Genomic DNA, 18,162 nt, shown 5'->3' on the forward strand with positions numbered 1-18,162 from the left:
AAAAATGATTATGTATGTTTTGTTGTTGGGTGCTACAGAAGGTCAATTTATCCTCCTTAGTGTACTCGTCCATGCCTTATGCACACCCTGGACAGGTCATAGTCTAACTGCAGTGAAAATAGTCTTTTAGCACATTTTTGAGGTGCCAACTCCAGCTTGTAATTTAATGCTTGGACTGACTCTACAGGTTTCTACCTCTGCTGTAACATAAGCCGTAGTGATGTAACAAACTGGTGACAGACGCGGAGATGGTGACAGGAAAAGAGAAGGAGATAGGTGGAAAGAGAAAACGGTGGGTAGTATGTACATTAAACTGTTTGTGTATGTGCGCCTGTGTGTGTGTTTACCATGGATAATTTATGGATACGATGAATAATGAAGGCGCATGGGCAGAGTGCCAGCTACAGGAGTGTCAGGCTGCGATCAGTAAAGAGAGGGCACGAAGAGGCCAGAGGGGAGGAGAGGGGGAGGAGGATAAAGGGAGGATTTTAGTCGGGAACAGCTGTTAACCAGAGGGACACCAGTTTAATCCAGGTTCTAGTCAGAGAAGGACGCCAGAACGTTTGGGAGCGGATGTTGTTTAATGCTAAGAAAGTGCTTCTTCTTGGTTTCTTACTGGTGGAGGCCGCACCGTCAACTTAGATGTGAAAATAATTATTTATTATAGAGGAGTATGGAATTTATTAGGGACTGACAGATGGCAATAGAGGAGAAGGATGATGGCTTTGGTGTGGGGAAGGATCTAGCATGTCTTTTGGGCTCATCATACCCCCCATTGAACCCTACGAGGAAAGACTGATAGAAAAAAGAAGAAGGCAGGGTGGGGCACCAAAAATGGGAAGAAACCAGCATGCAGGGCAGAAAGGCTTGTATAGACATACAGTATAATAGGAAGAGGAGTGTTGGAGGTGTGTTCGTGCACATTAACTTCTGCTAAATTATCTTTGAATTTAGAGGTTCTATAAATGTTAGCAGAGTATCGTCGAAAATAGATTTACTTGCCAAGAAAGCAGAACATTGCCTCATTATATACTGTACTTTAATCTACTCGGGAATTCAAAAACAAGGACATAGTGTGTCAGCATTTCTTCATTTGTGGTAAAATGGAACAGAGTACATGTCCTGTATATAAGTACTGTAATTATACCTTCAGAGGGGAATGTTTGTCCCAGTGAGAGTATTGACAGGAAGCAGCTGTAAAATGGTGAATGAATTGTTTTGAGCATCACAACTGCTGCAAAATGACTCGTTTGACCGTCAGAATTTGATCTCGTCTGTCTGATGAAATTGGAAAAGTCTACAAGAGACACAAGGCTGATTTATTTGATCCCTAATCAAGTTTGTGTGGGATTAAGCCAGAAGTTAGGTTTTTCTACCTAAATTGAAAACGAACTTGAGCTGCCGCCTCTGAATGCAGGTTCATTTTAAACCCACAGTACTCTCTGAGTTTAACAAGCTGTTCTGGCTTCGAGAGATTAGATTATGTCACTTGTCCTTTTAAATTCCCACCAATGTGAATACAGTAGGTGCTTAGTGTCAGCTGAATGGATATGTAAATAATTAAGGAGATAATTACTGATTAATTTGGTTAACGGGAGAAAAGGAGGGCACATTTAAGGTCTGACAGTCTATTTTTGCAGAGAGGGGATTGTTTTGGCCCGAGGGTCACAGCGTTGAATAGTTTACAGTACTATTTTAGTGACAGAGCTCTGTGTATATGTGTGTGTGTGTGTGTGTGTGTGTGTGTGTGTGTGTGTGTGTGTGTGTGTGTGTGTGTGTGTGTGTGTGTGTGTGTGTGTGTGTGTGTGCGTGCGTGTGTGTGTGTGTGTGTGTGTGTGTGTGTGTGTGTGTGTGTGTGTGTGTTTTGGTTAGGGATTTGGCAGTAGCAGTACTCCGAAAGCGCAGTTGCCTTGAAGCAATATGTGCACACAGCTCACTCCATTTCTGTCAGTGCCTCTATCTCTCCACCCTCTCTCGTTGTGTATTCAATCTGTGATATCACTGGAATGGGTGGGTGGGTGTGTGTGTGTGTGTGTGTGTGTGTGCGTGTGTGTGTGTGTGTGTGTGTGTGGTGTACAGTATCATTGCAGTGAGTAGGTGGTGTAACCAAAGAGAGGATAATGCGTGGGAGGGAAGTACCATTGAGGTGCACATGATTTCTGTGTGTTGGAGAAAATGTCTTTGTGTGTTAATTGTAACCCCTCTGATCAGTGCAGGATTGCCAATAGATAAGTATTTTATTCAAAGTTATACAAGAACAGGTCTCCAAATATGTAAATGAGACAGTGGAGAATAACAAGATTGATGTGAGAATTCAAACCGTTTTCATTTCCAGGGCGTCATGCTGCCTGTGGCGTCAAAGAGATATGAACAAAATGCCCTTTGGTGTCTAAAATATATGCACAAGGTACCATATGCCTTATGGCTTGTGACGAGGTGGGTCGAAAAAGGTCATGTGACGAAATATATAGGGAGTAAAGTCATAGGAGGGAAGAGATCGGGGGTGGTTGGATGAAACAAACCCAAGACTTTCACCTGGTGTTTGAGTCCATGATAAGGCAAAAGTTAAGGTGGACTTTTTTTTAATAACCCAAACCATGACCTTTTCTTAACTATAATCACATCGTGTTTGGTGCCTAAACATAAGAAACCTTTTGCCGCTAAAGGAAACATAAACGTCTTTGATAAAACCTGAGTATTTTAAGCATTGGGACTGAGAACGTGTTGCATCACTGATGCAAACAATGCATCAGACAACTGCAGGAGGAAAATAAACTTGTGTATTTGTATTCAAAACTTGTGGTTTACAAATTCCTTCATGCTCATGTCACCATATACATCCCTTCCTGTGAAATAAGTTGTACAAATACAGTACTACAAAATATGAAGTGCCAATTTAGTAGTAAGTCATTTTAAATAGGCAGCTTATAATATCCCTTTAATGACTTCAAATTATCAGAATGTTTTTCAGCAATCAACCAACCGACCAATCAACACCCCAAAAAGCAAAGAAGTTCCGTTTAGTGTGATATTAGACAAAAAAAATTAAGAAAATCAGTTTTATTTGAAAAATTACTGAAACTCAATCAAAAAAATTAACAAGTTGAATAATGAATCTATTACATGGAGTGCTTTTGTTTCACAGTAAAACAAGATGATTCAAACATGTTTTTTTTTTAATTTCCAACAGTCGCTCAATAAACTTTTTTGGCTGCTGCCATTATCAAAATCTTTGTTGTACTGTGCCTTTAGCACATCTCTGTGTCTCTCAGTCAGCACATATGTAAATATACTCTAGGGCACAATCCTATGTGCCTGTATGTGTCTGTGATCGTGAAATATTTTTAGTCTTCCGTGTTCGTCTTGCCTGTCAGTGGAGCTGACATTGATCAGGGTGGAGATGACAGGTTTGCTGCGCGTCAAGGCTTTCACATGTTTCTGCACCGCTGATTGTTACCAAGCGGAAACGTGGAGCCGTGTTACGCTCTTCATCTCATTTGGGTTCTGATTGTGTCGAATTCCTTTGATATTTCATGCGTGGTGATGTGTATATTTGTTATTTTCAACAAATCTGTGCTGAGGGAGCAAAATATAAACAATATAAACTTGTACTGCATATTCAGATGTTTTAACATGTTGACACAGCAAACTTTGTGGGAATTCTGCTAATAAGAAGACTTTGGGTACATACTGTAAAATGAATATGAGTTTACATTCAACATTGAATAAGAGCACCTTCTAAATGTCTAGTGCAGAGTGGCTGACAATGAGTCAATGGTGCGGGAGAGACAATAAGAGAGTGTGGGTGTTAAGGCACAAGCACAGAATCCCTCTGTACATTGCTGAAGCTTTTCATAAGTTAATAAGTGCTGCTTCCAGCAGCCTGGAAAAAGCTAAATAACTCAGCTTCCATTAAGCCTTCTGCTTAAAATCATCTGTAATTTAGCTAAAGCTTAAACTAAGACATTTATGCCCAATTCAAATCGTACTTTGAGTTTTCAAGTAGCTGACAGTGAGTCAATATTTGATGATGACAGTGGGCTAGGATTGTGCTTTGATCTTGATTAAAATGGTTTGTACACTTGTACACCTGTACATCACGTGTTCCACATGTTGTAGAATCTGTCTGCACCACAGTCAGCTATGATCGTGAGGAAGTTCACCTCTTAATTTTTGTGAATCATACACTCTGTGTTTTTTATCCTAATGAGTACGGTATGATGGCATTTAATACCACAGGACCAAATATGAGCTGGTTCTGGCCCATATATGACTGCCAGACTTGGCTCACTTTAGGCTAAGATTCAGCTGTAATTAGAAGCATTTAAGCTTGTTTTGTATAATGATCATTTTCAAAATTAATGAATGTCTGACTTACTCAAAACATATGTTTACTGGTCAGAAATAAAGAAAGGATTCAATATTTTCTTCTTTTTTAGATTACAGAATGTTCATTTTGCACACAGAGTGAATGTTGATGACTTTTCTCTTCTTTTTTTTTTTCTCTCTCTTCCCAGTGTGTTGTTTCGTGGTTCACAAACGTTGCCATGAGTTCGTCACTTTCTCCTGTCCAGGTGCTGATAAAGGACCCGACTCAGATGTGAGTACAGATAATTTAATTATTTTTAATCATGAGCCTGTGCATGAGTGAGAATGAGTGCGAGTAGAGAAAGACACAGAGACATTTCCAGTCTGTGAGCCTCCATCTCCTGTCGACACCAGTGTTACGGTTGGGCAGCCTCCATCTTTTTCTCTCTTCCCTTTCCTGTTTTGACAGTTGTACTGTAACATAACACACTCACACAAAGGAATGTATCTGGTATTTACATTTTAACAGACTTCATACTAGATACGTGACGCTGTAGTAGTTACTTAAAGACGTGTCTTAAACACCTGAAGCTGCCCAGCACAACTACTATAATATTGATCTATGGGCAGCTGATGAAACATTAAACAACAATGTTAAAATGTGCCTGCTGGTGTTAAGCAACCATTTTCTATTGTAAATAGTTCACCACATCACTTTATTGTCAAGTGTTGTTTTAATAGTTTAATTTAGATGCCCGAAGCAGCCTAAAAAGAGCTACTGGTCTTTAAATAAAATACATCCTTACAAATTTCAGACGTGGGGTCAAAAACTTACATTATGTGAGACACAATTTTAGTTTTCTTGCTATGATGAAAACCATGAAAATAAACCTTATATTGGCAAACAATGGGTCCCACAATATTGCCCTTTTATAACAGCCGTCTAAATTCACTTTTGCTTCTCTTGTTTGTGTTCAGACACTCTGATTACGTGTTCCCGTGGTGTGATCTGTATGAGTTGTATATTGGTCCACTTTCTTTGATATCAAATGAATTAAATCCTCTATACACTATTTTAGACACACACGGTTGTGTCTAAAGAGATAAAAATAAAAATAAATAAAATAAAATAACCAATGAAGGTTATGTTTTTGGTGCAATTTGTTTCTTTGCCAGCAGGATTACAGAAAAACGACTTGCCTGATTTTCATTGTTCATTGTTCATTGTAGCATGAACCAAGTAAGAACATGTTATATTTTGGAGTGGATCCAAATCACAGTTCATGAATCATTTTTTACTTTCATAAAAAATGCAAAATAGGGCATTTGGAACAATATTCTGCCCTACATCTTAAAATCCAGTAGATGGCAGTGAAGTTCAAAAGCGACAAAACAGGCCATCAGTGGCGGACTGGCCATCAGGCATGAATTCTTTTTTTCCAGTACACCTCTGTGGGCCAGTCTAAAAATACAATGACTCCATATCACAATCCACATTCTTTGGTATAAGTAATCCTTCAGGATACGAATGTCAAACTTAACTCAGTAAGCAGTCATTATGGAGTCGTTTATAGGGAAGAACTGGAACAACAGCTGAGATTTGAGACATCATTCTTATAGTTTTGAAAATATAACTAGACAAGCATAGTGGTTGCATTTGCAGATTTGCATATCACAGAAGAGGGGACTATCGGCCTTGGCGCAGGTCAGCACTCTCCCAGTGCCCTTCCAGTTAATTCTCTTGAAATGTCCTCTTCACTTTCTGATCTGCTCTAATAACATGAAGTGCCATTAAGTGGTACTCTGTCAAGGAACTGAGAAGTTGTGTCTTTTCTCCGATTTATATCCTTAAAACGCAAATCTATTCTCTGCGCTTTCGAAGGAACAAAATCTTTTCCCTTTTTTCTCTGAAGGGTACTCTCGGGAGGCCATCTTCATCCTCTCAAAAAACCCCACTTTAAGTCCCTCAGCCATTTCTTTACCTCCCTCTGGAGTGCCCTTTCAGTCTGACAAGCGCACTTAGTTAGCCGCCTCCAGAGGAAATGGCGGTGTTCGCTGTTTGGCTTCCTGTGGTGTGTTCTGTATAACTGATAAGTCTCTGCAGTATTTATACTCTATTTCTTATAACTACCTCACTTTTTTTTTTTTTTTTTCCATCTTTCACCTTGATGCTTCTGGCTCTCTTTCTCACTGGCAATGCCACGCAGTTTTTTGTATTGCTTCTGTTTTAGACAGCACTTGAAGGGCCAAGCTGGCTGCCCAAATGACTTTTTAAAGATCTGGCTGTGTTTTTTCAGCTTCTGATATCAGTTTGGGACAAAGACAACCTTAAAATTAGAACTTAAAGAACGCATGATAATGAATTGAAATATATTATTTCTATTTTATATAACTGAATGTGCCTTCTTCTGTTTTCATTACAAACAAATGGACAACATCATTATTACCTAAGCTAGAGCACTGAAGTTGTATTTGCATTAGCTCAAAGGGAAAAGTGTCATCAGCTGCTTTGCCGTGATTGGCTGATCTACAGTTTGTCCAATCATATTCATACAGTTCACTGTGAACTTGACACTTTTAACTATTATTCTGTTGATAAACTCGTGTCAGCGCAGTGTGCTGTTGCAGCTACCTTCACCACTATCATTATATAATATTTTTTATATTGCTGATTTAAGATTTGATATTCATGTACATGTTAAACACAGGCTGCTTACAAGCTTTTAAAATAGTTCTTCTCTTTGTCTTCTTTTCTACTTGATTTTTGGGGACCAGCAGAAAGTGTGTTTCTTCACAGATGACAGCATCCTACACCTCTATAATCTCCTGTCTATTTTCTCTGAACATCCATATTTCTATATTTGGTGTACATGTAACTCTCTCCTCCCTGAATTTCTCTCCCATTGTCTCCCTTTCCTCCATACCTAACTCTGTCCTGTACATTCTCTCTTTAAATGCCACTCCACCCAGGGGGCCTCTGCTCTTAATTACGGGGCCTCACCACCCCCACCATGTCATCTCTTTAATGAGTTCATGGCCTTACGACCTCAGTTCCTGCACAGTGGAACTGTAGGGTAGCTCTGCTTCAAACTAGTTGCTCATTTAAATATAGGAGAGAGGAACATACGTCGCCTCGTAATTATAGAAGGAAGGAGGAAGAGAAGGCGCTTTCCAATGTACAGATTTTCCTTGAGAATAATGAACTTTTCGTACTTAAACAGATAACATGTTGACATAGTTCCATCATTGCAAAATTGCCAGACCAGGAATAAATTATATTATTTGCACTTCTAAGTGCAAATAATTGTCTTGGAACATTATAAAGTACCTGCATGGGTGATGATTTCTAACAATGGTGTCAGACTTTTACAGCTTGACAATGTTTTCACCCACGCACATATGGCTTTTTGAAGTTGACACAGAGCGGTACAATTTCGGCAGCTATTAGCACTTATTTCAGTTATATTCAGCTTGATGGTGCTTTACAGGTATGGTTGTCAGCTTTAGCTGTCAAATGCTTAATTACAGTAATGAGTGGTGAAGTTATACTGTGTAAGACATTGTGAGGTTGTGAAAAAAATTCTGTATTGTTTTTGCTTCAGTTTTCAGTCATCAGTGTCATCACTTAATGTCTTTTAAAATTTTAAATAATACACTACTATTAACAATTGAAACCCAGTAGCTAGTAGCACATAGAGCTCTCATGATGATTTGAAGATGAACATTAATGAATTAAAATGTAATTAATTGTAGAAAAAAAAAGTTGGCAAAATCTTTTGAGGGCGAAAGCTCTTTGTTTCTCAAAGATGTTGCTTTTATTTGTCTTATATTGTAGTAAACTGATTATGGTCGGGTTTTTGGACACTAACTGGCTCTGAACTTTACATTTGGAAATTTATATTATCCTCTAGCCTTTATTGGCCAAATAAATAATTAATTTAGCAGTAACAGGCAGATTAAATATTATTAGTTCCAGCATTATTGCAGGGCTATAATAGTGCTTGCTTACACAAGGTTAATCTATGTCAGAATAAGATATGAAATGACTCTGTGGCTGAGCATTTCTCTGAGTCCTTGAAGCTGAAAATGTTGAGTGAGCTCTTCGTCAGACAGGAACAACAGAAACATGAGGCTGTTGAGGAAGACGCGGTCGTCAGAAAGACTCCTTATGTTATCAGTGATATTTTCTCACCGTCTGCAGTGATCAGACCATCACTCCCATTTTACCTCCTGCCAGTGCCTCTCTCTTTCTCTCTCTGTCAGCGATGTATGTTTAAAAGAAGAACTCAATTATAGATCTGGGTTAATAGAATGGGTTCCCTGTGGGAGAGGTCGAGGGACGAGATCCTCTAATGAAACCTACATTTCAAGCCCACAGCCTGCTGATGGTATAGAAGTGTGTGTGTGTGTGTGTGTGTGTGTGTGTGTGTGTGTGTGTGTGTGTGTGTGTGTGTGTGTGTGTGTGTGTGTGCGTGTGCGCGTGCGTGTGCGTGAGTGAATGAGAGGCCGAGATACCAAGATGTATACATAAAGATACCACAGCTCTAAAGTGGCTTGAGAATTACATTTAGAAGACAGGGAGTCAGTTAACTTGGTTCTTTGATTGAGTATGGATGAATATGTTTTCCAGACAGAAATGTCAATTTTTCTTAGCTAGTACAAAATCTGCCTCAAGGGGTTTTACTGCACAGCAGACCCTTGATTCACATATAAAACTCCCCAAAAACCCGAATAACATGGCAAAGCAAAGAAGACAGCCCTTCCAGAACGGACAGACATTATGCCAATGGATGGTTGTTTGCAAACGTATATGAAAGGACTTTCTTGAGAGGGATGTCAAAATATGTCAAGAGAAGAGAGTCGGTTGTTGGGTTTTATCAGTTGTTTATCAGTTGTAGGCCGATTAGGAAATAAAACCTAATGGTCCTTTTTGGTTTAGCGTAGCAACCCGATGTATTCATAGAATCATGTACGTTTTATAGGTGAAACACTCTTATCAGGTTCGACCAACTTAAAATGATAGTTGAACATTTTGTGGAAGTTTCATATTTGCTTTGTTCTTGAAAGTTATATGTATCTGAAGCCAGAAGATAGTTAGCTCATCTGAGCATAAAGACTTAAAACAAACAGCTGGTTATAACCTTGTGACTGAGGGAATTGTAATTTTTACGAAGATATGAGCCTCCAAATTTCAGTCAGTCAGTGAACAGATTTTATACTACATTATGCTCGTACATATTTCTGTAGACACACAAACACTGAATAACAATCTGCATTTTTAGACATTGATTTTCTCTGTGTTCAGTTTATCATGCAGATGTGAAGCAGTTTGTTTTTGACTTGTCACCCGAAGAGTCTTTCTCAGCATGCGGGAGGCCGGTTCCCACCTGGACAGTCTATCACAGGACGAACACACTCACATTCACAGCTTTCCGCCGAGCAGTAGCAAAATTGCGTATAACAAATAACATCTCAATTATCAGGTCAGTCTACAGTATTTATATAGCAGAATCCCATAACAGCTAGTATTACAAAGTCTACAACCTTATAGGTGAGAAATGTTAAATAACTGCACAGGAATATCCTCTGATGTTATACTAACATTATACTGTACAGGACAATGAGGGTGCTACAGTAACATTATGATTATACACTGATATGAGGGAAGACAATTATCTCGCTAAAATCAGAAATCTATTGGTGAAGTCATCATAACTCGGTAAAATTCACTTTCAATAGGTTTAAGGTAACTTCACTTTAGACAAGAACAAAACTATGGTTAATGACAGTATATGTTACAGCACATACAAAATGAGACAGGTATCATCACTGGATGAAATAATGAATCTGTACTAACGTTTGACGGTGGTCTCGCTGCAGCCCTTTCAAAAGTGAAAAAGCTTAACACCAAATGAAAGTCTTTGAGCTGTGAGAGGAAACTGAAGCACAGGAAATCCATGCATACGTGACAAAAACAACATCTGAGAAAACTCAGTGACCGTGTAAACCCCTAATCCACCGTTACACCCACGCTACAACATGCATCTTCATTATGACGTGTTAGCACAATAATTTAAACCGTATTTCATGTGTTCTTAATTTTTTTGGAAACATACTTTTATGTCAGGGTTGGCCCAATTTACATTTCTCACTCAGGCTATTGCGATTTTAGAGTATAGCAGGATGTGTTTTTAGCAATATTGTAATTCTTCCTCTAGTTCAAATATCAATATTTTTATATTTCTGGAACAGCAAGGACAACTTGTACGGGGTACATCCAAACTTCACTGGTTCCAGACCTTTTGGCACCAACCTACGTCATAGCCTTGGATTGTCGTATCAAAACAAGATAAAGGCAAAGGACAGCTGTGTGTCTTTCTCAGATTCCTTCAAAACAGCTGCTGTAAAACCCTTACGAGTGAAACCCAACCTGGATGGCAATGCATTGACCGGCAATAGGCCAATATCCAACCTTTAATTCAATAGTATGGTTCTTGAAAAGATCATTTCAGTGCAAATAAACTTTCTTAAAGAAAACAAGATCATAGAGGAGTTTCAGGCTTTAGAGCACATCACTGCACTGAAACGGCACTTAGTAAAATAATCAGCGACCTCCGACTAAACTCTGATGAAAATAAGGTCTCTATTCTAATCGTATTCTACCTAAGTGCAGCTTCTGATTCAATTGACCATGATATCCTGATCAATCATCTTGAGAAGCTGGTTCTTCTGATAATGTCTTAAACTAGTTCAATGCATACATCTAAGAGAGGAAGTTTTATGTCAACATTGGAGACCATGAGTCTAAGAAAGCTGCTTTGGGGTTCCACAGGGAAGCCGCCTCAGTCCTTTATTATTCTCACTTTACATGCTGCTACTTGGTAACATCGTTAGAGAGCTGTTTGTTTCCATAGTTATGCAGATGATACACAACTGAACATCACTGCTGAACCAAATAATGATGCAGCTATACGCTCCATCACCAGATGCCTTTCGGAAATTAAATAAATGGATGAGCAATAATTTCCAAAAATGAAACAAGGAAAAAACAGGAACCCTCCGAGTTGAACCCACAACAAAATGAGAAAAGCTGGAACATAATCTGGGACAACTAACTTTGTGGATGAAATCAGAGGTGACGTGTCTGGGTGTTACCTTGACCGTGACTAGTTTCAAGGCCCACATTAATAATACATTTAAAAAAAAAACCAAAACATTTCTCCACCTTAGAAACAGCCAAGGTATGCCCATTCATAAATCAGATAGAAACTGAAAAGCTGATTCATGTTACAGCCCTCCCAAAGAAAATAGTAGACAGACCTGAGCTCATCCAAAACTCTGCAGCTTGGCTGTTAACCAGAACCAAGAGGCGAGAGAGAGCACATCAGTCCAGTTCTGGCTGCTCTGCACACAGGATTGACTTTAAAATCCTCCTCCTCACATACGAAGCTTGTAATGGACCCGGACCAACTTACATTGTTTACTCTCTGGTTAACTATGTGCCTTCAAGAACATTACAATCATCTGCTGCTGGTTTACTGGAGGTTACCAGGAACAGAGAACCACAAAGCTGTGGATGACTACGTGTAGATATCAGGGAAGCTAGCTTAGTAAATATTTTCAAAAGAAAGCTTAAAACATATCTCTTTTCCTTCGCCTTTAACTACTTACACCTGAAGCTCTCTTGCATTTGCCTGCACTTTGCACTGCTGCGCCTTTAAAATGTATTTTGTTTTATCCTCTTTTTTTTTTTTTTAACTATATCTCATTGTATTTATGCATTGTCTTGCATTTCTTTCTTTTTTTAAATATAATTTTACATTTAACATGTTTTTATGTTCCTTTATATCTGTTTTTGTGTGAAACACTGCATGTCATTTTCTTGCCAGAAAGCGCTTCATTCCTTATATGAAAGGTGCTATACAAATAAAGTTGATTATTTTATAATGTATTATTATTATCAAATTTCAGAAGAAATCGTGATAATTTTTTAGCAAGTGACAAGCAACGGTTTGCTGTGTCAACACAAAAAAATTAATCTGATGAAAAAGGTAAGACTGCAGTTACAAAGCAAGTTACAGGATTTTAACCTCCATAAAAATCCATTACTGTCTTGAAATGTATTTTAAGACAGGTTTGGCATAACAGACATTTCTCTCTGTGTGTCACAGCTGTTTCCCTTATGTTGAATATCCATCACGGTACATGCTGAAACCTCTATTAATGAGATTTAGGCGAAAACAGATGAGCGAAAATCATATATCCAGTTCTGATGATAGATTTAACAGTATGTGTGAGCAGATGGTTAAAAACTACCCTGAATCTACAAGATAACCTTTGAGAGATGAGGAGGGCGGGTAAAGTGACGGGAACATTGTGTGGAACATACTGTATGTAGGGACGCAAGTATCTCTTTATTTCTTTATTTCTGTTGTGTGAGTAAAGAATGATTGGTTTGTATATCTTTTCCAATCGCCAGAAAATCCTTCAAATAAGATCTCGCACAGAAAAACTTAAACCTTCCCAGAGGAAGAATACAAGCCTGAGTCAGATAAATACAACGACACTGCATGCTTTATTGATCAGTGCAGCAAAAGCAGCTGCTCCAGCCTCTGTTATATTATATTTTACTTTGTTCTTTTTTGTAGGACAGACAGTGTTATTGAATCAGAGTGGATGGAAACAAAATTTTATAAATAAATACTTACACATACTTTTAGAATAACTTTACTTTCATATGTAGCAGACAGACTTTTTGCAACAAAAGATTTAAGTGTCCGTTTGGATATTTACTTCATTTTATGATAATGTGAGCTACAATACCTTCACTCAAAGGCACCTCAGCAGTCTTCAATCCTGGTGATCTCAGGGAACTAGCACAGATATAGTTCATGTTTTACATACACAAACCAACATTGATTAAAAAACTGTGTTGGAGCTGGTTTCACAAAGATGTTTTATTAGTCCAATCAAAGTTAAACATACATATTTAAAGGCTAAATAAATTACCCGCCCTACCCCCAGACAAACTCTGAAGTAAGACCCACATTATTTCCTCCCAGGTAACATTGTTGCATTTTGTGGTATTATTACACTTTTTGCTGAATTTACTCTATAAAATGTCCTTAAAACTGTTAAATTCTAACAGGAGGCAAAATTAAATGATGTACTAATAATGGAAAGACCACATAAAGATACGTCATTTCTTCCAAAGTTCAAGAGTTATGATATGAAAGACTTTTGGAACTCGAGGTTTGAGAGGTGCGTTCAGTTTTTGCTTTCAATTCTAATGAAATCAGGCGACTATATTTCCCTTAATGTATGTAGGAACACAGTGAAATAAGTTATGATGAAAGAAATAAAGATACGATCATTAGATTAAGGTGAAATATATAAAGAGTAAATGTTAACCTCGGGCATAGTTATCATTTACTTTTAACTCTGCTCCATATTGAACAAAATATACAAATGTATCTGGTGATTTGACACGGCAGTTTGATGATATGTTTACTCTGTGCAGGGACACAGCTTCTGTAAATATGTCAGAAAGTCAGTAAGCACTAACTTGAAAAGAGTGAGTGGACTGAAGACAAAATCAATAATGAAAAAAAAAAGTTTTTATGTCAGTAACTGCAAGGAAGAAGCTGCCTGTCACACAGCATCATGAATGACATGACAGGGTATGATTTTTGTGTTTGTGTATGGGTGACTGATGCTGTTGGCAGGAATATAATGGACAATAGATTGTCAAACCAAAACAAAAGAAAAGCAGAGTGAGAAAAGCACAATGACAAAAAAAACAGTCAAAACAGTGTATGTTTTCACACTGACTAATAGGTAGTCACTGTTCTGGCACTCTGTCCTGATGTTGTGAGCGGGCTTTCAATTTAGACACTCTGTAACACAACAGATGCCACGCAATACACTCATTTGTCCAGGAGCACCACACTGCACTGTCTGCCTGCAGTGAGTAGTGTCTCTGTGAGGAAAATCAAGTGAAATAAGAGGGTTAAAAAGTTGGATCATGTAGACAGGAAAATAAAAATGTCACTAGACCACAAACTGTAGTGTGAAATGATTTTAAAAGAAGACATTGTGTTTGGTAATTAAATTGCCATTTAGAGTTTAGAGTTTTGCTGCTGTGCTGCACACAGAATATGAGTTAATTTTTGTTGTGTCCCTGACCTCGTAGATCTGAAGTGATCATGCTGACTCCAAGAACTGATTCATATTTATATTATCTTCAAAGCTGCTTTTTATTGACACATAACACATTTTGGGAGAACATTATTTTTTCCAGATTTTAAATACACCCTGCCTTATAAATAGCAAACACATACACACAGACACACACACAAAAAAGACAAAACAACCCCCCAAAATTATACCAACCCGTTAACAGTAATTCACATGATGCAACTTTCCTAAGTTAAAAAGATTACCTTTAAACGAGTAACAACACAAGTCCAACACACCTTTGGCTGATACCTTAAATCCTAAAAGTCTTTTGTTTTTAAAAGGAATTAAGAAAAAACATCTTTCCACTTGTTCCCAACAGAAATTGATTTTCAGGGTGCAGTGTTCTTTATTGAAGTACCGGATCGCACACAGGCGTGAGCCCTTCGCTGATCTGAGGTTGGGTATCTTCTGTGGAAACAAGTTTACAAGCATTAGTCATTAATACATATTTCCATTGCTTTAATTTAAGAAAATCAACAATATAGTCCTGATATTTTAATCGGTTGCTCGGGATTAATCTCTAGCATGACTGTCAGATTTCAGTCACAACAGGTCCCCGGAAATGTTTCACAATAAAAAGCCTTGTTAAGAAATGAGGGGTTTCTGTCGACTGACTCCCTGGAGGACTTTTAATTTGAAACAAATGCAGGAAGTGTTGAGTTTGTGTTAATGTGTAATGCAGTAACTTGATGAGGGCAAACAGTAGCGAATCAAAATGAGGCTTCAAATTGCCATACTGAATCAATCCATACCCTTTAAATGTCAATATGCCAACTTTGACCATTCCATTTGTTTGCATTGGCTTTCTTGCATGACATATGCTTGAGAGATAATTGGATCTTCAAACACTTAAAAAATATAAATGATTTTTAACTGCATCAAGAGAAATGAACATTTCATTTATGTACTTGGAGAAAGTAAATGTTGGATTGTCATTCTGGTGCGCTCTGCCAGCACCACACTTGTGCCAATTTTTAAAAATCAAATATAATTATTTTCCTTTGTTGTTGTACAGACACTTGATTATATAAAAAAAAAAATCTTGATATCTTTTTCTCCGATTTAACTGATTTGCCATCAACAAAAGACTGATTAAAGACGAGGAGGCAGGAAAAGTATTTTTCTCCCTGAGCTCTGTTTTCATTCCTCCTTCTGGCTGCTTTTTCTGTTTCTGTTTGATTTTTTGAGTTTCTTAAGGCGGCTGTATTTAATCATTCCTGTTTGCACAGAAGCTGGCGCCCTCATCCTGCTCCATGTCTGCTGCTGCTCATCACTGGAGCTTCAGCTGCACAGTGATCCCTTGTTTTTTAGAGGAACGAAAAACAAACGGGAGGTGGTCTTGTCCTTGAGAAAGGCGGGAACCAAGAGGAACAGACCCACACAGCTGCACATGCAAATGCAATGAAAGATATGCACAAATGACAGACACCTGCACTATCAGTCAGACTTAACAAGCACACACACAGATACACACACACACACACACACACACACACACACACACACCTCTGAAGACACCTTTGGGAAGCTGAGTATAATTCAGGCAGTAGAGAACTAATTGAACATTATTTTCCAGGACAGGTGTGGAGCAGAGGACCAAATAAATCGTCTTATTCCGTCGTGCTCATGAGATTAAAAGACATGAACACACACGTCAAAGAAAACTGTGTGCGTACATCGAAGGCGTGAGGTCAATACCTACATTGGTCTATAAGTAAAATGAACAGAAAGCTCGATTTGATGCCGTCAAAGCACTTTACCCTTTGAGGAGATGTTTGGTTTCCCTTGGCAGAAATATTTGAACTCCTACATTGAATGTTGCTGCTTCACTGCACAACCTGAGCCTTGTAATAAACGGTGTTCTGGATGCGATCGCTGCCCGTGGGTTCATGTTGCAGTGTGTTTGCGTGAGAATAAGCAGCCTTTCAGTGGCCGTCAGTACAACCATGGTGCTCAGAAGCTGGTGTGTATTCCCGCTGAACCGTGGCTGCAGGTGTTGCTCACACATGCACGTGAACTCACAACACACAGAAATAGCCCACCTTTCTGCCCTGGTTATGTTCCACGTTTTGAATGTTCATAAAAGGGGAATTGATACCAGAGTTTTCTATCAATCCAAAGCGCACAAATGTAAATGGAAGAAAACACCAAATCATTAAAAGAAATGTGACATTTTCTCTTTTTAGTCTTTTGTCTTGAGGAACATTTAAAGTTTGGATAATTGAGTCAGTAAGCAGAAAAAAAAAGACCTGACCTTATGACCTTGAGCTAAGAGACGAGGCCACACCCTCATGTGTGTGTGTGTGTGTGTGTGTGTGTGTGTGTGTGTGTGTGTGTGTGTGTGTGTGTGTGTGTGTGTGTGTGTGTGTACTTGAATTCCACATGTTGTGGGACATAAATCTGTCTCCAGTCACTATTCAGTAAATTGGTGTAATCTCCTTCAGGTGTGTGAGTACTTGTATAACAATCTATGAGGACCATGTTTTAGTTTTAGACCATTGGAGTGAGGACCTTTTTACGGAGTGTCCATAGAGAGAAAAAAATCGATCAATCGAGGACAGGAGATACTAAATTGTGCGCACAAGATAGTATTTCGTGGGCACAATTTAATTTTTTTTTCTCTCTGTGGCAACTCCCGGGCTCCGGACATTGAGGGTCAAGGTTACAATTAGGTTCAGATTCGGGACAGGCTAACGTTTGGGATTAAGCACATAGTTGTGATGATTGATGTTAGGGTGAAGGGTTTCAGAATACTTTAAGTCAATAAATGCCCTCAAAAAGATAGACATTCAAACGTGTGTTTGTGTATGCACGTCTGTGTGTAGTCGATTAATGTGAACTTTTACTTTCATTTATATCTCTGTGTTCAATGAGGCTTAATCAAACTTCACAAAAGACTGACTCCATACAGAGTTTTGTTTGCACGCGCACACAGACACACACATGGCCACTATGTCGTTGCCTTTGTAGTCTTTCTAAATTGATGTGAACAAAGAAATTCCGATGAAACCTTCCTCGATCAGATTACAGTGCCCCTGTATATTCACCGCCGATCAAACTTCTCTAAATGCTCCAGGATATGTTCACAGCAAAGGAAGGTGGAAAGTTGGAGGAATATTGAGATGAATGCTGGAGGTAAAAGAAATGAACGAGGAGGGAAACTGACATTTACTGAAAATTCATGAATTCATTTATCCTCTTTCTTGATGGGTTGGATGATACACATTTGGCCACATTTGTACAGCATGAACAAATGTATGATAATAAAATATTTACTTTGTAGCTTTGAAAGTTATTTGTTCCTAAAAGACCAGATATGTGACTGAGTGTAGATCTGGGTGATTAACTGTCTAATCCACTTCCTCTCCGTCCCCCTCTCTTTCTCTTCAGGACCCGAGGGCAAAGCATAAGTTTAAGATCCACACCTACTCCAGCCCGACCTTCTGCGACCACTGTGGCTCTCTACTCTATGGCCTCTTACACCAGGGCATGAGATGTGACCGTATGTACCCAACACCACATATCCATAAACATCTGTGCAACCCTGTATCTCTCTTTGCTATTATACTGTATGTTCAATATTGCTATTTGAGAGTATTTAAATATAGTGTCTTT

The 18,162-nt window shown here is 38.6% G+C and overlaps 1 protein-coding gene across 3 annotated transcripts in view; it reads left to right on the forward strand.

Moving 5' to 3' along the window:
- Positions 1-18,162, forward strand: part of LOC138627560 (protein kinase C beta type-like) — a 99,249-nt gene that overhangs the window by 25,979 nt on the left and 55,108 nt on the right. For all 3 annotated transcript variants that reach the window (XR_011311396.1, XM_069709979.1, XM_069709978.1), the window contains exons 3-4: positions 4,518-4,600; positions 17,938-18,049. Coding sequence is in view for 2 of the 3 variants with exons in the window: in XM_069709979.1 (XP_069566080.1) it covers positions 4,518-4,600; positions 17,938-18,049 (195 nt within the window). In the remaining variant the exon portion in view is untranslated. The remainder of the gene's footprint in view (positions 1-4,517; positions 4,601-17,937; positions 18,050-18,162) is intronic.

Source organism: Brachyistius frenatus, unplaced genomic scaffold (assembly GCF_029030835.1).
Source record: "Brachyistius frenatus isolate BFR_SWC_R1_liver_20210118 unplaced genomic scaffold, ASM2903083v1 Contig_88, whole genome shotgun sequence".
Taxonomy (NCBI): Eukaryota; Metazoa; Chordata; class Actinopteri; family Embiotocidae; genus Brachyistius; species Brachyistius frenatus.